This window comes from Tyto alba, unplaced genomic scaffold, assembly GCF_018691265.1.
Source record: "Tyto alba isolate M040663 unplaced genomic scaffold, T.alba_DEE_v4.0 Super-Scaffold_18, whole genome shotgun sequence".
Classification (NCBI taxonomy): domain Eukaryota; kingdom Metazoa; phylum Chordata; class Aves; order Strigiformes; family Tytonidae; genus Tyto; species Tyto alba.
This window is the reverse complement of record NW_024881280.1, coordinates 524,855-546,732: the sequence shown is the minus strand read 5'-3', so window position 1 is coordinate 546,732 and position 21,878 is coordinate 524,855. Positions and strand designations below refer to the sequence as shown.

General features: G+C 44.1%; 2 protein-coding genes and 1 long non-coding RNA gene across 6 annotated transcripts in view; 2 read left to right on the top strand and 1 right to left on the bottom strand.

The window, feature by feature from the left end:
- The window catches only part of PAMR1 (peptidase domain containing associated with muscle regeneration 1), a 59,012-nt gene extending 45,576 nt beyond the window's left edge, over window positions 1–13,436 (top strand). The window contains exons 7-12 of one of the 4 annotated variants that reach the window (XM_033011105.2): window positions 1,554–1,703; window positions 4,358–4,570; window positions 6,336–6,402; window positions 8,617–8,849; window positions 10,815–11,107; window positions 12,386–13,436. In XM_033011105.2, the coding sequence (XP_032866996.1) occupies window positions 1,554–1,703; window positions 4,358–4,570; window positions 6,336–6,402; window positions 8,617–8,849; window positions 10,815–11,107; window positions 12,386–12,922 (1,493 nt within the window). In that variant the 3' untranslated portion in view covers window positions 12,923–13,436. Of the gene's footprint in view, window positions 1–1,532; window positions 1,704–4,357; window positions 4,571–6,335; window positions 6,403–8,616; window positions 8,850–10,814; window positions 11,108–12,385 lie in introns of all 4 variants that reach the window. The other 3 variants (XM_033011098.2, XM_033011117.2, XM_033011125.2) reach the window with 3 other exon arrangements.
- The window catches only part of LOC116965882, a 94,166-nt gene extending 75,238 nt beyond the window's left edge, over window positions 1–18,928 (bottom strand). The window contains exon 1 of the long non-coding RNA XR_004409756.2: window positions 18,612–18,928. This is a non-coding gene — a long non-coding RNA (uncharacterized LOC116965882). The remainder of the gene's footprint in view (window positions 1–18,611) is intronic.
- SLC1A2 (solute carrier family 1 member 2) overlaps window positions 17,337–21,878 on the top strand; it is a 103,739-nt gene continuing 99,197 nt past the window's right edge. The window contains exon 1 of the mRNA XM_033011222.2: window positions 17,337–18,014. Within this exon, the coding sequence (XP_032867113.2) occupies window positions 17,998–18,014 (17 nt within the window). The 5' untranslated portion in view covers window positions 17,337–17,997. The remainder of the gene's footprint in view (window positions 18,015–21,878) is intronic.

Sequence of the window (21,878 nt, the reverse complement as noted above, 5' to 3'; positions counted from 1 at the left end):
TGAGACCTTAGAAAAGTTTTTTCTCTGGAAGTGTAAGGATCAAAATTTGGCTGTAGGTTAGTAAGCAACCAGCTATGAGGCAAAACACAAAAAGTCACATTCTAAAAGCATAAAGTAGGGATGATCTCTTCAGCATTCATCTATCTTCAGCAGAGTACCGCAGCTCCCAGGTGAAAAATCAATATGCATATCTAAATTTTGCCCTGAATCCTTTCCTATGCAGTTTTCCACAATGGATGGCCAGGCAAAGCCAGAGATGCACAGAGAGATGGGTAACTGTGTAGATACTAAAACCTGTGTTTCCTACATTGCTGTAATTTATACAAACAGAAATACATACATATAATTTGTACATTGGTCTTAAAAAGGGACTTGGAGAAATTGAATAGGGATGGACATTCTCTGTCTCTCATAACAGAGAAAGTAGAGCATCAAGTAAAATTATCAGATGGCAGGCTAGAAACGAAACCAAAGGTGGCACCGTATTTTTCACACACTTTGTCTGTATTATTCATTGCCACGGGATATTGTGAACACCAAGTATGTAGCTGAGTTTAGAAAATACTCAGACAAATTAATGTTAACAAAAAAAATCACCAGGGTATGTTATACCAAAAATACCATTGTACTTCAGGTAGTGCTTAAGCCCCAGATTGCTGAATGCTGTCAGAATATGCAAGGAAAGTATTCTATGTGCTTGCTCTGTTTTTATATTCATTCCATCACATCTACTGTTCACTACCACTGAAGAAAGGTTTCTGTGCCAGATGGACGCTTGTTCTGATTTAGTATGGCTGGTTTGATGCTTTCAGAGAAATCTTGCTGATGATGTTTAATCTAGTATTTACTACTTGCAGTAGTTAAAGAGACCATTGTCTGTATTTTCACAATAGAGCAAACCCTATGGAAATCTTGCTGATGATGTTTAATCTAGTATTTACTACTTGCAGGAGTTAAATAGACCATTGTCTGTATTTTCACAATAGAGCAAACCTTATGGAAAAGGTAAATATCATAGCTTGGAAAACATCAAGATTCCTTTTTAATGACATTGTGACAATGTTTAATCTACACAAATAATGATGCTTTAACATTTCAATTACATTATCTGAAAAACTATATAAAAATGGAAAGAATTTGAAATATTTTCAATATAAGGCTTTTAAGGATCTAAATTTTTTCTTGACCAAGCATGGTAATTAATTCAAAACCCCTGTTAAGATGGAAAGTGCTTCAAGTGCTATTATTTTGAGCAAATGAGCCCTAATGATACAAACACTTATGCATATGATCACTTCACACTTGTGAGTAGTCCCATTGACCTGAATGGATGTTTTGAAAAGTGGCTTATATGTAAGTGTGTGTAGAACTGATGTCTAAAGAACTTTCTAAAGATTGGTATATACCTGTCTTGTAATTTTGACTCCTGTGCCCATTTTAATTGGTTTTTCAATGTTCTAAATAAAGAATCATCCTAACACAGTCCTGTTTTTGTAATAAAGTGGATTTTTTTGAAATATCTGAACTGTCAGTGGTGATGTGTAGGACTCCAGGTGCTCCCGCTCATGGTATTGTGGAAGGAGATGACTTTAAATACGGGGCCCAGGTTTACTTCAAATGCAACGCAGGTTACAGCTTAAAAGGCAGCCGTGTTGCCTACTGTCAGCTTGATGGGATTTGGTCAGCACATCATCCTGAATGTGGTAAGGTCACTTTAAGTTTTGATTCTTATCAAATGTTTTGGCCAATGTATTCACATGAAAGTAGAATAGCCAAATCTCACTTGAAATTTGATAGGTCTATGGCTTAACATGATGTTCTTTTGTCTTTCTGTCTTTAAGAAGCAGTAGGGATTCTTATTTTACTCTGCTGGAATCAAAGCCTGCAAGACTTGCTTATATAAAGGTCTGAATGAAACATCAAGTGACTGAAAAATAATGTCCCCAGAGACTTTTGGCATACAGCCTTCTTACACAGAGACTGAAAATGTCTAGGACCAAAACCAAGTGAGGGACATTGTGCAACAATGAATAGCTACTTCCATTTCTGTGTACCTCTGGTACCCTCTCTGCAGAAGTCTGGTGCACTCTGTGGAGGTGATTAGGGGTTTACTGCATGAAGACTAGACTCTTATTTCAACTTCCTTTCATTCTGGCTGTGCAAGTTGGCATGCCTACCAATTCACATTGATTCAGCTGTGAAATTCCAAGGCCCTTCTTCTCATCCAAATAGACTTTTAATTTTTCTTTAATTGTTTTGTATTGCACAATTTTATTCCCATATTCCAGAATAATTTGTATAAATTGGAAAATTGCTTTTACAGGTGTATTGTGGCAAATGTAAATCTGGGGGGGAGTGTTGCGAAACAGCTGTGTATAAATTCATGTGAAAGAACAAGCAATAGGCATTCTTCTATATATAGAGAACATCTCCAGTTGCAGTAAATGTAATCTCAGGACTGTGCTGAAGTCCCTGCTGCATGATGTCCCTGGCTAAAGATCTGTTGAAAGTTCTGTTGCTACACTTGGCTGTTATTGAAGTGCTAGGTGGTGTAATTTGTGTCTTTTCATCCCAGATGTTTTCTCTTTGTTTTTTAATCCATCAAAAAAGTCATAACCCTGAGATTAGGGAAGATTAGAATTACTGTTCAAGTTACTGATAGGCATGGGATTAAATAAGAGAAGGCCTTCATTGACTGACTTGGTTGACCTTAGGGACATTTGGAAACATGCACTCTGCTCATCAGATGATGCCTCTAGGCTAGGTATCAGTGCAGAAAGCAACCTGCATTATCCTGTGGGTGATTCCCTGTAGTCTTTAGCTGCTATCAAGTTATCAGTCATTTGTAGTTCACAGGTGAGACAGCCTGTGAGGTACAGAGAAGAAAAATGGAGAGAAATTAAAAGGAGAAAGGGCTCTGCTTCTCCCTTTTCTCCTGGTTGAGAGGAAGTTCAGACATCCTCTTTGTTTACTGAATACGACTTATATGGAAAAGTATTTAAGTACATATATAACCTTCAGCATATGCTAAAATCCAATGTTGTTAAAGAAAGCACTGAAAAACATGCTTAACTTAAATTACATACTCAAGAGCTCTTCATTGAATTTGTAGTGTTACGGTTAGCTATGTGCTTACATGCTTTGCTGAGCTGGGCTCTGTCTGATGACATGAGGATATGGGAACAGGACAGGGGCATGCTTATGCACTGTTACTGTGCTGATTTCACAGAGATTTAAATAAATGTTTAAGTGCTTTGTTGGTGCTTTTGGGAAGTGAGGCTCAGCAGGCAGCTGAGTCTGAAGCAATGACATGAAGAGGTCACATCTGGTCAATTGGTACGTCTCAGTCTTCTCAGCCCTTCTTAAGCAGAGCAGCACCAACACTAGCTGTCTAAACTAGATGTTCACTGGTTATCATGCAATGAGACATCAGACAGAGGAATTAAACAGTTTTGCATGTTACTGTCAGCCTGACAAGAAAACTGAGATGAAATCCAAAGGAAAAAAAAAAAAAAAAAAAAGAAAAAAAAGTATGTTTTCATCTGCTAAATAGAAAGAGCAGAGGAGTAAAAAATATAGGGAAAAGCATTTATTAGCATCACACAGGGAATACTGTCATCCAGATTTAGGCCAAAACTTTAAGTTTATTGAGAGAAAACCCACAACAAATAAAAAGGGGAAAATATTGGGAAAGAGGAAGCAAAACAGGTTTTATAGGCAGAACCTAGCATGATTAAGTTTTCCATATTATTTTTTTTTGTATTAGTAAATATATATACACACACACACACATATATATATATATATATGTTCTCTTTCAATTCCGGTACTTCTCTGGATTATTGAGCTCTCTCTCCCAGTGCTAAGAAGCCAAAATGCAGCCAAACATAAAAGTAAAATTAAGTAGTCTAGTTTTATTATCCAAGTCCAGTGAAGTATTGAAAATACAGATAAGGGAAAAGAACGCCAATTGCCTGTTTCCTGCAAATAGTTTAAGTGCTTCCTTTTATGCTCTTGAAGTAGCCCTGTTAATGTTAATGGGACATTAACATCATGAAAAGTCAAGGTTCTCTTTCAGGGTTGTCAGCTACGTTTTAAGGTCTTTTTAACAATTACAGAATCTTACTCTTTCAATGAAGACTAAAGTGTGTATTATAAACAGACATCTGTATATTATGATTTCTTCTTTAATATTTGATCTTTTTGAAGACAGAGATCCCTGATGGGTCTTGGAAATGCATCTTTAATAAAGTATAGATTGTATAGTAACATCTGAATGAAATGCCAAACAATCTGATGGGTGAAAATAATGCTGTGAACCTGATAAAATGGTTACTATTTTTTTCCCTATCATTAGTTCTAGATGAAAAAAACTGCTCAGATCCTGGTGGCCCACTCAATGGCTACAGAAGAGTAGTAGAAGACACTGGGCTCTTGAATGGACGCTATGCAAAAATTGGCACAGTCATTGCTTTCTTTTGTAACAACTCATATGTTCTTAGTGGGAATGAACAGAGGACCTGCCAAGACAATGGAGAATGGTCAGGGAAGCAGCCAATCTGCATAAAAGGTAGTTTACAATCTTTTTTACCACAACTCACAAAAGCTGCTATGGTTTTACTGGAGTTTGCTTTATATAATTTACATTTGCCAAACAATCATTTTTGCTAAGAATAAATTGTCTGACACCTGACACAGAGATTAGTAGTTTGCCAGCATTACTGGTTGCTAAACTCAGCCAGAGAAGATGCCAGCGATTCCAGAAGATGTTTCCATCTTTAAACATGGAAAGGAATGTTCCCTAAGACCCTTATTACCCTCATTCTAGGATCAAACCTGTGTAAGATCAGAATCAAAGATGAGGAGGGAACTGAAATAGAAGGAAAAAATTGTCTCATCAGAGTTGCTGTCTAGCTCTCCTCTCACAATCCTTTTAAGTCAATGGGACCAGTCATGAGTGTAAATGGCCAAGCTTGTAGATCGAAGCCTTGAAGGCCTGGTTTAGAAAACCACTTGAGGACACGCTTAAATTATCTGTGTTCATCAAAACACATCTTTAAATACTTTGCTAGAAAGGGTGTTATGCTGTTGACCTGGAGCTACTCTCAGCATGTCTGAAACCCTGAATGGGTGAATGAGTTTGGGCTGGGGAACTGCCAAATTCATTTTCCAAAGCATTTGTTTGACACTTATTGTGATGTGGGGTTTTTTTTAAAGTGAATTAATGGTAATATAAAGAAATATGTCTGTCCCCTGGGGAATTTCATAGAATCATAGAATACCAGGCTGGAAGGGACCTCAAGGCTCATCTGGTCCAACCTTTCCTGGCAAAAGCATGGTCTAGTCAAGGTGACACAGCACCCTGTCCAGCCAAATCTTAGAAGTGTCCAATGTCAGGGAATCCACTACTTCCCTGGGGAGATTATTTCAATGGCTGATTGTTCTAAGTGTGAAAAAATTTTTCCTTTATTCTGTTATTTTAGATGGAAACTCTTTCCCTGAAGCATATAATCATCTGTGGAAAGCATCTTTATTGATGTTAACTTTGGTAGTGACATTATGGTTCACATATACAGTAATCACAAAGAGCTAGATATCGTTAAATCCCACAGAACACAAGTTCTCAGGCATACAGATAAAATCCGTCCTGCAAGATTCCTTCTTTTCCACTGTGCGCAGCAGGAAGGAGGTCCTGGCAGAGTTATCTGAACTGATAAAGCTGAGTATTTTATCCTGCTCTTAAAGTAAATAAACTGAATACGCAAACTTAGAAATCCTGGATCTCCCTGCTGTTATTTTGTGTGTATTCAGGTAACTCTGAGGTGTTCCTTTGAATCAGAGTCTCCAACTCCTTCCAATGGGTGCCCAAGCAAACAGACTCTTAGAAGTCTGTAACAACCTGCAGCCTTTCTTTGTATGCCAAGTCACTGGGATTAGCTGTGTGTGGCTACCCAGATGAAAATTAAGTATTTTTGAGATAACTCAATTATTGCAAAAGTCTTCTCCAATTCCAGACCATCAGCTCTAGTGGTGTAAATCTGGCATTCAGACACAATGATGGATAAATTATCCTCCATGGCTGAAAGTGCCAGTGCAGAAGACACTCAGTCGCTTCCACCACTGTAAATGGAATAGATCTGGTGATCTGTGGAGAAGTATTTTTCCAAGGCTTTAGGTTTTAGGGCCTAGCTTTATTTTAATGCACATAATTTACTGCCTCTTTACTTAATCCAGTCTACTATAGCTAGTGAGAGGAAAGCGTCGAAATATGTATGAACCGTAACACTTGAGCTGTGAATGTGGAAAAGTACTGTGCTACATTATATTTTTTCTAGCCTGCAGAGAGCCAAAGATCTCTGACCTGGTGAGACAGAAAGTGCTTCCAATGCAGGTTCAGTCAAGGTGAGAATGCAATATCTCAACTACAGTTTAAAGAAAAAATGTGATTGCTTTTCCCCTTCTCTCCTTACCACCCTGTGTGTTTAGCCTGCCTGAGCAGCCATTCCTCCAACTCCACTGATGATAACCAAGCAATGAGAGCTGCTGGGAGGGGAGGTCTGATTAGTCATGGGTTTGCAAGCTGCTGGAAGCAGCCAGGAAGAAATGCACACTTAGAGATGTGCAGACTACTAGATGATGCTGGAATTAGGTTTGCAAGCTTGTGACAGGCTATGAGAATAGTCTGAGAACAGTTGCTTGCGGCTAATGATGTGTCTTAAAATATGAATATGTGCCGTCTTAGGGAAGAAATGAGTGGGGAGAGCACAAGGACAGAAAGGGGTATAGTCACGTAATCTGATCCCATCAAGTTTCACCACCCAAAGCAATATAGCACAACTAATATAAAGTTAGGTTTGGGGTGGGCATGGGGGAGAGGAGGAAGTAGAGTAGGAGGGGAGGAAAGAATGAAAGATTGGACCCTGTCTGGGCTTACCCTTCTGCTGATTTATTGAAATAAGCCCAGTCTGAATTAGTTATGCTGCAATGTTCAGGTTCATTTTTGTCCAAGTAGCAAATTCTCATTTCAGTTTTTTTTTTTTGTTTGTTTGTTTTTTTTTTTTTTGTAGTACATGGTTCATTTATTTTTAAATGCAGTGCAAGAACTGTCCTCATCTTTGGTCTTGAGAACAGCCATACCAGGTCAGAATAAAGGTCCAGCTCAAGCCATGTCCTGTCTCTGGCAATGGCCAGTAGCAGATGCCTAGAGAAGACTTAGGAACAAGGCAAGCACACACTTCCCAAATACCCTCCCACTCTCCAGCTTTGTGATGTATGATTGTAGAGATGGCTCTGAGAAGCCATCAGGAGGCTTTAGCAGCCATCAGGAGATTTTTCTTGCTTAAATTTCTCAATTCACTTTTGAACACAGGTCTTTTTATGCTAAATGCTTCAGATATTAACACCAACTGTATGAGAGCGCATACATGCCCCCACCTCCATTGCATCATGATGGCATCTCATGTTCATGGACTGTTTTTATCTCTTGAAGTAGGATCTCCATTTCACAGATTAATAGTGAGGCAAAGTGTGGATTATGCAATATTGCATGGTCACATGTGAGTAGGGAATGGGTCCCTGGCAGTCGAAGCATGACCACAGCAGCTCTCATCCTTCTTCCAAAATACAAAGAAACTTACCATTGCTCTTGTTCTTAATAACCTTACTTTCCTTGAGTGCTGTTACGTATTGCCTCACAGATTCTATATGACAGAGAGAGTCTGTGTCTCTCTGTGAACAAAAATGGAATTACCACATGAAAAAACATTCTTATGGCTTTTCTGGATACAGGCAGTACCAGAAATCTCAAGGGAAATTAATTCCTGCTGAATTTTCCAGACATAAATAGTTTTTTCTGCAGATATGCATTTTTAAGCATTAGAGCAAGGGACACATTCTAAGTGTGACTGTAGTCAAACTTACGGTCTATATCTAGGCTGGTGCGTATATTTATTTTTTTAATTATGTGCCTTGTTTCAGCTAATCAGTACAATTTCTAAATGGTAGTTTAGTGATTATTGCAATTATGAAATCTCTGTGGTGAGGCAATTATCTCTGCTAATTGCTAAATCAAGCAACTTTATCAACATGATTTAATCTGAATTGATTCCTAATACTGCCTATTAAAGTGTTCACTAGAGAAAAGATGTGCCTAACTCCTCTCTAGTGAGAATTAATTATGGCAATTTCAACTTCCAGTGTAATTTCTTTATTTAAAAACATGGTATCTCAGTCCTTTTGTGAATGGCAAAACTGTTCTACATTCAGAGGCAACTGGTTGCAATCCAGGAACTGTAAAATCAAAAAAAAAAAGAGACACAAGTAGAAAATTTATAATCATCTATATATTTATATATGTGTACATACATATATATGAATAAAATAGCTGGGATGTAAATGGGAGTATTGCTAAACTATGTTGGTATGGTATTTTTGCCTTATTCTTTCACAAGAAAAATTCATATACTTTTAGATGATACTTAATAGCTGGTGATAAAGCTATGATAATGATTGCATTATTATTATTATTATTATTATTATTATTATTATTATTATTATTATTACTGTTGTTATTATTATTTATTATTACTACCTTGTGTTCTTTGTGCCTTGAAACAGGGAAACACCATTACATCAACTTTATTCATCTGCATTCAGCAAGCAGAAGCTTGAATTCTATCCAACCAAGAAGCCAGCACTGCCATTTGGAGACCTGCCCCCAGGGTACCAGCACCTGCACACTCAGCTTCAGTATGAGTGCATTTCTCCTTTCTACCACCGCCTGGGTAGCAGCAGGAGGACTTGTCTCAAGACAGGAAAATGGAGTGGGAGAGCCCCTGTGTGTATTCCAAGTGAGTCTCTGAGGGGAGAAAATTTGCACACATCTCTGAGTGGATGGGGGAACAGGATGTGTATTCATCTTAGACAATCAGGGAGTCCTAGCAGTGTAGGCTGCCTATGCTTCCAGCTGGGAGATAGAAGCAATAAAGCTTGGAGGATATATGCCTCTTTTTATCCACCAGTAGAAATTATGCAGCTGATGGTAAAGGTATCAAGCTTTCAGCACTGTAATTTGCCATCAATTTTTCTACTCTTTTACTGAGCAAAAGGTGTAGTGAGTTTCTTTCCTGATTTGAAAATGTTTTCGTACTATCACTTCATGTTTTCCTGTATTACTGCAAATGTGATTTTTCTTTCATCTCTACACTTTAGCACACAGCTGACAAAATCATCGAAGTTCAAGCAATAGAACAGAGTCTGCATTTTAAAGAGGCTCTTCCTTTAATATACCCTGCTAAAGAAAGGTTCATATTGAAAACTGTAAGTCCAGATAAAATCTCATCCAGACCTAGTACACAGAGCAAGTTAGGGTAGGAACATCACAAGATTTGGTACAACCCACTACTGACATCAGGCAAACTGTGAAAACTAGCTCCTAACGTCAAGCAAATTTTTAGACTTCTTTATGGTTTTGCTTTGAGATCACCTCATGTATTGAAAAGTATTGCGTTCAGTCCTTTTCACTGTGGTGATGCACACACTACATCCCAGTTAAAAAAAAATGTCCTAAGGAAGACTAAAAAATGTGACCACATGATGTATCTCTTTCAATTGAAGTAAACCTTTCCTAATACAGGAGATTCTACCCCGGGTCTGAGCCTGGGTAAGATATTCCCAGAACAGGGTGAAGCTTTTTCTTTTCCTCAGGATGGCTGTTGATTTAGATGCATTTGCTTCAAGGCTCTTGTTGCAAGACAAGTCTATTCTCATCAGCAAGAACTCATCCGTGCTAAGGTCAGTTCTAGGAGAGGACCTCACAATTACTCTCTGACTGCCTAGGGTGAGTTTCAGTGCACTGCTGACTTTATAGTGTTTTATTATAAGCATGAATCAGAGGTTTTTCTTTCCATTGCTTTGTACAGTCATCTCATTATAGTGCAGCTTGATAAGGTTCTCATGAAAATTCACCTGCTCAAGTGCTAAATCCACATTCCTACTTCAGCCAGGAATTCAGATAATAATGGGAAAATTGAAAGGTTTATTTTTTAAAGCTATGTAAAATACTCTTAAATTATAATTTAAGAGGTTGGGGACAGAGGCTAATTAGAAAGCTCTTCCTTATGCTAAACATTTGTTGTGGCTTAACCCCAGCCAGCATCTCAGCCCCATGCAGCCACTGCTGCATGCATCCCCCCCGGTGGGATGGGGGAGAGAATTGGAGGGGTAAAAGTGAGGAAACTCGTGGGTTGAGATACAGACAGTTTAAGAGGTAAAGCAAAAGCCGCACACACACGCAGAACAAGCCAAGGGATTCCTTCCCCCCTTCCCACGGGCAGGCGGGGGCTCAGCCACCCCCAGGGCAGCCGGGCTCCATCCCGCCTAACAGTGGCTTGGGCAGACAAACGCCGTCCCCCCCAGCGTCCCCCCCTCCCTCCTTCCTCCCCCAGCTCTCTGTGCTGAGCAGGACACCCTACGGTCTGGGATGTCCCTGGGTCAGCTGGGGTCACTGTCCCGGCTGTGCCCCCCCAGCCACTCGCTGGTGGGGTGGGGTGAGGGGCAGAACAGGCCTTGGCTCTGGGTGAGCGCTGCTCAGCAGGAACGACAACAGCCCTCTGTTATCGGCACTGTTTCCAGCACAAATCCAAATCACAGCCCCACACCAGCTACTGTGAAGAGAGTTAACGCTACCCCAGCCAAAACCAGCACACATTTGCAGTTTGGTTTCTTTTGGCATATCCTAAGCAGGAATCGGGAGTAATATTCAGATTCCTTGGTGGGGAAAAAGTGTTACCTCATTCTTGTTCATGTTTCCTTAGTCTGTGGAAAAGCAGAAAACATTACCCTTCAGAAAACAGTGACCTCTACCAGGTGGCCCTGGCAAGCAGCAATCTATCGGACAGCCAACGGGGTGAAGAACAGTCTCCGGAAAGGGGCCTGGATCCTTATCTGCAGCGGGGCCCTGGTGAACGAGCGCACCGTGGTGGTGGCAGCTCACTGTGTCACTGATCTGGGCAAGACCATCGTGCTCAAGACAGCAGAACTCAAGGTGGTTCTGGGGAAATTCTACAGAGATGATGACAGGGATGAAAAGACCATCCAGAACCTGCGGGTGAGTAAGTCTGCTGGGAGTGGAAAATTATGAGCACACACAGATGCTGATCACATCTGTCATGTATGGGGAGAAAGAGGTTATCCTCTGAGCAACATATTTACGGTTTTACACCCTGTTCTTTGAAATGCATATCTAGAGACTCAACTGGCAGAACTGTCACGGCACAAGGAGGACACATGCTGTGGTTCATTAAATTCCCCTGACACTGTCCAACTTGTAAGTTCACCCCCTAATGCAGATCACTAAGAAAATAGCTCAAGTTCCGTGGGCCATAATGTCTTGAATGATATTTCCAGAAAATAAGTAGAAGAGATGCCAGCTACTGTCAAAAGTAATTAGCATAATTTATGAGGGAAACACTTGTGCTCTAGATCCTGGTTTGACGCCATGAGCACATTTCACATCTCAGCCTCGAGGCTGTACAACTCTAAACTCAAAAGAAGTTTATGTCTGACTTCAGCTCAAAAAATAGCACCTCAGGCTCATCAGAGTGGTTTGTTTTTTCCACATAGAACTAGGAAGACTGAAGTCAAAATAAGAAGAAATACAGCAATTTTGGCTTTATGTGTCTCTTTTTCTGGAGTGGGGGAGTATGTGAGTTAATTAATGGATTTTATCCAATAAATCATAGTTAATTTGATTCTTCCCCACCCCCCCCCCCCCCTTTTTTATTTAATTTCTTTCTCTAATTCCAGATTTTTCAGACTTTTCCTATAAGGAAATACGTTATTTTTTGGCAATATTTCCTTATAGGTATCCTATCCATTCTTGTAGTATTTCATCAAGGTAACTAGCAGTAAAGGTTTGGCCCCAACATTACGCAGTGTGTTGCTAGTATCCTTTTTTTTTGGTGGAAAGATGGTTGAATTTCAATAAGAACATAATGTTTCTATTCAGACCCCGCCCTCCCTTCAGATCCTATAGGCTGAAGACGACATGGCAGGTAAAATCTCTTCACTAAACAGTGGAAAATCCTGAACTGCACATTAACTCCCCATTTTGCTGAAAAAGTCCTGGGCTGCTTTTCATTAGGAAGAGTTTCGTGCAATAAAAACTGTCCTGAAACCCAAGCCAAAAAGAAAGTCAGAAGATGCTTGATCTCTTTGCATGTTTCTCATTTGAGTGAGCACTATGGTGAAAGAACAGTTTGGGAGTGGAGGGTAGAGGAGAAGTTTGCAAAATAAACTAACATGTATTATAGTAGTATGGAAAGAGTGCTGCTGACTTGCCATTGCTGTTAACTCTACAATTCTTCCTACTCTGTTTCCTCCCCAGATTTCTGCCATCATAGTACATCCCAATTATGACCCTATATTACTTGATTCTGACATAGCTATCATAAAACTCTTAGACAAAGCCAGAATCAGCAGTCGTGTTCAGCCCATTTGCTTGTCATCTTCTCATGACCTGACTTCATCCATGGAGGATTTAAAAATAATGGTTACTGGTTGGAAGGTATTGGCTGACATTAAAGATCCCGGATACAAGAATGACACAATCCGCATGGGAGCTGTTCGGATGGTGGATTCACTGTTGTGTGAGCAACAGTATGAGGATAATGGGATACAAGTCAGCATCACTGACAGCATGTTCTGTGCCAAACAAGACCACATAGCCTTTTCTAATATCTGCCCTGCTGAGACTGGTGGGATTGCAGCCATAACTTTGCCAGGAAAAGCATCTCCTGAGCTCAGGTGGCACCTGATGGGATTAGTGAGCTGGGGTTATGATAAAACTTGCAGCCTAGAACTCTACAGTGGTTATACTAAAGTTCTTCCCTTCAAAGACTGGATTGAGAAGAACCTGAAATAAAAAGCTGTGTCTGGAAGTGGCATTTTATAACTATCATAGTATCTCAGTCTCTGCTGCTTTAGGCTTCTCATCCCAGTGATGAGCCCCATCTGGGATAAGGCTAAGGCAGACAGCCTGGTAATTTGTCCTAGGATCAGATGTTCCATCAGGCTACTTTTACTTAACCCACGTCAGAGGGTCTTAGTGCATGAGAAGTTTTGCCATATTTCGCCTGTCTCCCCTAGAGGGAGGATGATGCTCTGCTTCTGAGTCTGACATACAGAAACAGGACAGCAAATTCTGACTGAAATCAATCTGTAGTGTGGAGTCCCCTAGAGAAATTAATGGCGAGCCTCTCCCAAAGATCTGTGTGACTGAGTGGATTAGGAGGCTGGAAAGAGTACCCTGAATTCATTACGATGGATGAGCTTCTTATGGTATGTGCTGCCTGTATTGCCATAGTACAATGTAATCTTGTTCCCTCCCAAGTACTTTACACATTTAAATAAACCGTGGTTTGTTTTTTTAACCTATATACCCATGTCTGATATTGTTTAGAATCCTTGTTGCTTTCTGTGTCGCACTCCAGGGACTCTCCACTGCCCTTGTGTGTTTCCATGTGACTCTCACCTGGGACTCTTCAGGCACACTGAAAGGCAGAATTAGCAAAAGAATCAATTATTAAATAAATAAAAAGATTTTTTTTTCTTAATACATCCAGTGCTGCTATTGTACATGAACCATTGTAATGAAATGTACAGGGCAGTTCTCTCCTATCTTGTATTCTGAACAGGTGAAAACCTGAAACATACTTTTAAAAACATTTTTCCACGTGGATTATTTCAAAGGCCTATGAAAACCTCAGGAAAACTTCTGTTTTCCATCAGTTCACATATTTTTGTGGCAAAATAACTCTTCTGTAGCTCTTCAGGGTGAAGAATAATGTCCAGATCTCACACTCAGCAGAGGCTTTCCCTGACTGGACTGTTTGACATCAAAGTGTAAGATTCTCCCATTGGGCATATTGTCCAGTGGAAAGACTTCGGTCTTCTCACAGTCCTTAATCAGCACTTTTGCACTAAATCATTCTCTATTCAGTTGTGGCTAAAGACTAGAGATGAACCCTAGAACAAGTCTGAGAGGAAGGACAGGGGGATGTCTCCCATCAGTAATGACTCCTGGATAAGTCATCTTCCACACCCTGGAATTTTTAGGACCTCCAAATCGTTACAGTGCCCAAACCAGCTCACAGCAATAGTTGGATGTGAAAGCGGTGGATCTTGATGAAAGGATTTAGTCCTCTCAACAAGAAGGACTCTGAAGATCCTGAAGCTGTGTTCTGCCTAGCCTGTTGTGTGGCTATGGCAGTTGTAAGCTAACAAGTCGGATTTCAGCTCTGCTTCTCTGATGCTGTGAAATCTTGTTAGGAGTTTCTTAGCATTCAGTAGTTTCCACCTACTTCTGAATCTGAAAATTGCTGCTAAAACAGCAATTAGTATTGGAGGTCATTCCATGTAGTTTATTTTTTTATTTCCTGGGCATAAAGACTTAATGTGTTACGCTTTTGCACTTTTCTTATTTTCACTGGCAATGGGACCAGGGGATGTTGCTTGAATCAGAAAGTTTAAGAGCTACAATCAAAGTATATTGCTTTTCTTTATCTTGTTTGTCTCTCCCCTCCTGCCAGGAGATTATGCTTGGCTGACAAACTGTTGGCAACAACAGCAACAAAAAATCTGAATTAAATTTGAAAAACAAGATGTGTTTCATTCCTCTGCTGGGAGGAACATGTGCCAGTGAACGTGTGGCATTCCCCAGCTGACAGAAGGGGTTAGAGGAAATTAGGTGACCGTTTTGGAGAAGGGCAAACTTGCAGAAAGTCAACATGTGTTTCTTCCTAACACTATCTATGAAGAATTACATAAGAAAGGAATAGGATTGTTTATTGGAGCCTGGCTTGCCCAGTCAGAGATCTTCCACGATTACATTAAATGAGTCTCTACACTCTAATGGTAAGAGAAATGCTCGTCTAAAACAGAAATCATAAAGGTCGGTGAGCTGGTTCTTTCCTCAGTTCTGACACTGTGACTGCATTGCTCTCTATAGCTTTATTATTCTCCACTGCTACAACTGAGAGAGGAGAGCCCAAATGTTGTTGTTGGTTTGTCTGATTTTGGTTTTGTTTTGTTTTGTTTTGTTTTGTTTTGTTTTTTCCTCCTCTGGGTTTTGTCCAGTAGAGAACTAGGTAGTCCACACAGATCTTCAAAAGTCTGTGTTAATTCCAGTTTTAGCCCTCACTCTTCTTTCAGTAAAGATCAGCCATGCTGAGTATTTACAGATCCTCTAACTTCTCCTCAGTGTTGAATCCCATCCCCATTTGGCTTCAAACCACTCACAGATCTGGCAACGAATAGCTGAAAGTTTCTGGGCTTGGGCACCAACAATATAGCTGTTCCCTGGCTGTGGATCACACAAAAGTATAGTCTTGAAGAGAAACTTGAAGGAATTCATGGAACAAAAATCACAGGAGGAGGTTTCTACAGCTGTGCATGTACAGCAGAATTCACTCCCCCCCACCCCACTCCCTTCTTTTTACAGTCATGATGCTCTTCAAAGTAAAGAGAAACAGGAAAATGGCCAGGCTTCTCTCAGCCCCAGGATTCAGATTTTAGCACCATCCTTTATACAAAGAGGAATTAGCTGTAGCATTTGGCTCTACTTCTGGACCTTAACGATGTTTGAATCCTAGATTCAATTCTGACTAATCTCTAAATGCAAACATGTTTTATTTCTACTGCTGTAAGACATATGTATGCACATGTACAGGTGGGCAGTCATATCAACATATCCAAGCACCTGCACCATCCCTAGTATTCGCAGGAATTACAAATCAGCTTGTCCATCCTGCCTGGCAGGCTGACCCACAGTAGTTCCACACTTCCAGCCTGAGCATAATGGGGGTTAACATCTAATGCCAATAATGAGGAAAAATGGGGGATGAATATCTGAAGAAACACAGCCTGTGATCTGGAACCACTAATCCCTTTGATAGCTAGGATCTATTTTTAAGATGCAAGACTATTTCAAACATCTCTTTCTAAACAGGTGAGGATCTATGCCATCTGTTGGAGAACGGGTGTGAAATAGCACAACATGGATAGCAACACATCTTCCCTCCGAGGAAAAGAGCTGTGCATTCTGGAAAGGCCATAAAGATATTGCTATGAGTGAAACAGTCTCTGCATTCTAACCCACTCCGACGGATTTATACTTCTCCCCTTGTATGTTTTTTTGGGATGGGGGTGCATTAAATTACTTCCAAAAGACAGGGCGCTTAGCTGAAAGACAGCACTGTGAGCACATGGGCACGCTGAAGTACATGGTTGCCTCAGGCATTGTCAGCAGCTCTGATGGAATGGCCCTGGTCGCTGGTTTCCCTTGAAAACCTAAGTCCGTGGTCAGATCGTAAGGAAAAAAAAACCAAAAAAAAAGAAGTGTATTTTGCCTTGGCCTAGGGAAGGCTGCACCTGCCGTTTCCAAGGCCAGGTAGCGGGCCCGGCTCGGTTGCAGGCACGGCGGCCGGGGGCAGGGCCCGGCGGCCTCTGCTCGGCTCCGCGGCCCCTTCCCGTGCCCGGGAGCCGCCGGGGCGCGGGGGGAGCGGCTGCCGCGGGCGCGGGAGCCGTGGCACGGGCGCCAGGCGGGAAGCCAGCGCCTCAGCGGCGGGGCGCTGAAGCCGAGGTGCAGGGCGGCACCCTGCCCGCGCCCGGGCACACGGCTGCGGCCCCCGGAGGGGCGCGGCGAGGGCAGCAGGAGGAGGAGGAGGAGGAGGAGGAGGAGGAGGAGGAGGAGGAGGAGGAGGAGGAGGAGGAGGAAGGGCCGCTCCGGGCCACCCCCGCGCCCCCCCGCCAGCGCCGCCCCGACCTTCCCCGCCGCGGCGAGGCGCGGCGGCCCGGCGGGGCGGGGCTGAGGGGCGCGGCGGCGGCGGGCGGTGCAGGTAGGGCGGTGGCGGCGGCGCGGGCCGGGCCGAGGGCGGAGGGCGCGGGGGGGGGGGGGGGGGGGGGGGGCAGTGGCGGCCTCGCCCTGGGGTCGGGCGCTGCTCCCGCGGCCGCGCCGCGCCGGCGGCTGGGGCCCCCCGCCTGGCCGCCAGGGGGCAGCAGCGCCGCGGCCCCGCTCCGGCCCTGAGGGGGGGGGGGGGGGGGGGCTGCGGCGGGGCCGAGCGGGCGCGGGGCAGGTGCGGCGGCGGCGGGGGAGGCGGCAGCGGGCCCCGGGGACTCTGGTGCCGGTGGAGGGCCGGGCCGCTGGCCGGAGGGCGGGGGGGCGTGAGGTAACACCCGCGGGAGGGTCGGGGGGTGTGTGGGGGGGTGTGTGTGTGGGGGGTGTGTGTGTATGTGTGTGGGGGGTGATTCGCTCCTTCCCGCCGCTCCCGACCGAACCCCTGCATCCCCGGCAGGCCCCCTCGGCGCGGAGGGCCGGGCCCGCCCTGCCCTGCCCCGGGGAGGCGGTGGCGGCCCGCGGCGAGCGGGGCAGGTCGCGGCCGGCAGCGACCGGCCCTCCCCCTGCGAGGGGCTCGGCCCCCCCCCCCACCCCCCCCCCCCCCCCGCTTCTGCCAAGGAGCGGTTGGGGGGATTTATAGGAGTAACAACGGCTCGTGATGTCAGCCCGTGCCTAAAATAGAGAGGGATAGACTGCAAATCCACGGCTCGAGGGCTAAAACCTTCCAATCCCAGCCTCAGACAGCACCGCGCCGATGTGAAGTCACCCCCACCTCCCGCTCACACGCACACGCAGCCCACGGCGCGGGGAGGCGCCGGGACCGCAGCCCGGGTGCCCGCGGCTCCTCGCCCCGCCGGGCTCCGGTGGGCGGCCGCGGGGCGCAGCGCCGGTCCCGGGGCGCGGAGAGCGGCGGGCTGGGGCAGAGCCGAGGAGCGGAGCCGGCCGAGCCTCGCCCGAGCGAGCCCCCCAGGATTACAAGGCATTGGTGTGCTCGTCCCCAGAGGCGAGCGAGGGCTGGCTATCCCAAAGAGCCCAACCTCCTCCGCGCCCTGCTGTCCAAAAGAATCCCTCGGACTCTTGAGAAGACGGGGGCTTTCAGGACCATGGCATCGACGGAAGGGTGAGGGGGACCGTCTCCTGCGAGGGAGGGACGGGAGGGTAAGGTGGGGGTTCGGCATTGGGGTTTTGGGTAACAGTTTCCTGTCATCTGCTTCACTGTTAATCCTTGCCGCTCGCCGTTCCATTGCGGAATAATTAGGGAGCGAGAGGAAACGAGAAGCAGACGAGCCCCATTTAGGAGAGTGAGAGAGAGGGGAAAAAAAAGAATTTCAAATATGAGCCACTGGAAAGGCTTCGTTTTTCCTCCCATCACTTCTTTCTTTAACCCCTGCAGGTCAGATCAAGCTTAAACCACCTGCCTGGAAGAAAAGTCCAAGTGAACGGTTAACTCGGAGGTGGAGGGGGGAGCAGCTTCCTAGATAATAATCAATAGTTCAAAAAGAATTAGGGAGCTCTTCCCCCACCCATCCCTTGAAAAGGCAACAAACAAATCCAACTTTTCAAGGAGTTTTGCAATTTTGCAGTTTTGTGCCAAATGCATTACAGTGCTAGCAAGAGAAACGCTGGGAAGGGCAAAGGGTCATGCAAGAGGCTTTAAAGAAAAGCAAACACAGTTCAGCCCTGGTAGCGTCCCTTGGAAGGAAACCTGGATCCTCACCTGTGACAGGGTTGCAAGGATCAGCTGCTTCATTGCTCTGATGAGGCTGGGGGTCTGTTCATTTTACAGAGTAACTGGTAGTAGGAAAGAAAAGAAAACGTTTCTTTGATCTCTGGTTGCCCTCTTATAATACTACCTAGTATTAGGCTGCGTCTGGTGTGAGCCTTCCCTTTATCCCTAGGTGTTGTCAGGTTGTATCAGCATGATCTGCTCTGGATAGGACTCTCCGAGGACAGACTGCAAAAGGAAGCTCTGGTTATATTGCTTTTGTGTCTCTCAGGCTGGAAGGCATGCTGAACTGATTTAAATAACTCGACACATGTCTGGGAGGGTGTGCATGCCAGGGTCCTCTTACCTGGACAAAGGAAGGAACTGGCTCTCTGTGGAGTGGCCCCCGAGCAGTTGGCCTGGGAGGAGTGGAAGGTTAGAAAGTATTAGCTTTAGTTGGTTTAGAGAAAGGACAATCCCCCAGGTCCGACAGAGGGCAAATCTGTGAGGCTTTTCTGGCTTTTCACAGGGCTGTGACAGAGGTAACTAACTTACCATTTACTACTGCCTTGCCTTTACGGGGAATTTCTACTCCAGATTTGTACATTACTGTTTTGGTAGCAGGCCAGCAATTTAATCTGCCCTGTAGCTTTTTCTCTGACAATGAAATCACTTAATTAGATACTGTCAACTTATAATTGGAGCTACGAGGAAGAAGCTTGGAGGTGAAGGAACCCGCCTGTGTCCGTAGGGTTGCAGCTCTGTCCCCTCCATCCCTTCTGCACCCCTGGGCTGCCCCAACTTGCAGTCCCCTCTGGGTGCTCTGGTCACCTGCTGTTTCCATTCCCGTGGAAGGCGGCTGTAGAGGTCTATGCTTGTTTCGATCCGGGGGAAGGAATGCAGGTTCTGTTGTGCAGGGGTTTAATAAGAGTAGACATGATGAGAAGTGGCTATGCGAGATGGATTTGTCAACTTTAGATGAAAGGAGGTTTTAAATGTGTGTAGAAAGAGAGGTGCTTTTAAAAGAAGTTGGCTGAACAGGTGGGCTGAAAAAGATCTGAGCACCAGAAACAGAAAGGCTTCAGTAGATGCGTGCTTTTGCTTTCCTTACTGGACAGAGCTAAAGTGTCAGGGTGAGAAAAGAAAGAAAAAGTTTAGGCTTTGCTTTGAAACTTTCTAGTAAACTTACCTAGACTAAGGCAAGCTGAAACTGTTTATTTGGTATGATTCAACTAGTGCTTGGCGATAGCTGAAGGAGGTGTGGAAAACAAGTTGAGTGGGAAGCATTTCACTTGTCAATCCCTTTTTACCATTGAGAACCTCTTCCAAAACCAAATTGTCATCTTTCCCTCTCCTCAGGTAAAAAGCTGAGGATGGAGATAAGCTTTACACTCTGGCCTAAAGGTCAGCAAACTCAGGCACCATAAGGATCATCAGGGAAAGTGAATACTGACCTGGCCTTGTTCAAGAAGGGCTTTCCACCAGCACCAGCACAGTGGGAGAAAGATAGCAGAAAGTGCCCATTGCTGCAAGCAGAGCCGTGTAGCTATCTCAAGCACACACAGGTACACGGAGAAAGACCTGCTGGAGGTGGGGACAAACCAGGCACTCCAGGTTTACGTCAAGTGGCTCTTGGGATGTTTAGATACATTAGTTGAGTTCTGAAGTACCTAAAGGCTTTATTTTGTTGTGATAGAATTACTCCAACCACAGTCGTTTTTGCAGTGTGTTATTTCTCCTCTGACAGGGGACCTTACATAAAATCTCCAAAGTGGGGATGTCAGTGATGTGACAAGATACTTGGTGAACGGCAAAAGGCCCCAGTATATACACAGAGGAAAGCAAATCTATATTCCACTGTTAAGAAGTAGTGGTCACTTAGAGCCAGGATTTGCTAGGAAAGATTTCCTTGTCTGCACCTTTCCAGTCTTTTTTTTTTTTTTTTTAATTTCAGTGTCTTACTTGGTTAAGCTTATCTATGTATGCAAATTTGCTGACCAAATTTTTCTGTTCCAAGAGGATGGTGGACAAGGGGAAACTTCAACTAGTTGAAAATGAGAAAGGAAATGTCCCACAACATGGCAAAATCAGACCCATGTGTCCTCTGGGTCTACCTTGCTGTAGTTCCAGCTAGCGGGACTTTGGCTTAGTGTTGAATATGCTCTCTGTATCTTGACTGTTAGGTCTTCCTTTCACAAAATTCCCTGATACAGATCTCACTATCAAGATAGATTTTTAGTGTTTAGCTGGTGCTGAAAATGAAAATGGTTCAAGGAGGAAGGGCTAGAGCCAAGTATTGATACTGTTCAGGACTGTTTTTTTTTATGTTCTCTGTTTAAACGTCCTCTGCTGGCCTTGACTGCAGATGGGGTGCTGCTGGGGGAAGTGGCCTTCTGATCTAGGCCAGCATCGCCCTTCCTCAGTCCTTAGCGCGTGCTTCAGAGATCCAGTGACACCAGTTCATATTCACAGATTATGGTGTGTCTGTCATAGGTAGGTTGAACCTATGGAGACTTACTGTAGCAGAGCATTTAAGCATTTCCTTTGCTTTTACAGGGTCTGAGAGGACCTAAAAGTTAAGTGAGATAGACTCTGATCCAATTGATGCCCATGCTTGCCTTCAGACCTTTGAGCAACATCCGGAACACCTTGCTTCACGTGGTTTTGTTATGACTCTCATCTCTCTCTTTAGTGTTTCTGTTTCCAAAAGGAAAGAATGCAATACCTTCCTACTGTCTTTTCAAAAAAAAATCCACTTTTGTATAACCTAGAGATAGGTTTTAGACGTTAAATCAGCATCCAACTTTGTAACTCAGATATTAAACCTTGAGTTTTTAAATTATTTATTTTACCTTTTTGAGTGGTGCTGTTTTAGATACTAAAAAAGAGACGCGTTTGTATTTTGCATGCCTCCGAAGAATGGGAGTTTCAGGTGTGAAGTTTGGGTCTGTTCCTTCAAGAATACAGCCACTAGGAGACACTGTCAGTGCGTCTATAGGAGTAAATTAAAGCGAGGCAGAGCAGGTGTCGGAGCCCAGAGCTCAACCCCTGCCTGCAGGTCAGCCTTGGAGCCGTCCCACTCTGGCTTTGGCCAGGCAGCCCTCTCCCAGCTCACAGGCATGGGCCAGCGGCCGTTCCCGCCGGGCAGCTGGTATGCGATCGCTCTGTGTTGGAGAGTTTAATAATACTGATGTGGGCTCTTGCATTTCTGTTGGTCTCAATGCTAGAGAACAGCCCCCGGGCGGGTTTGTGAAAAGAACAGAGAAGTTACCCTTGCGG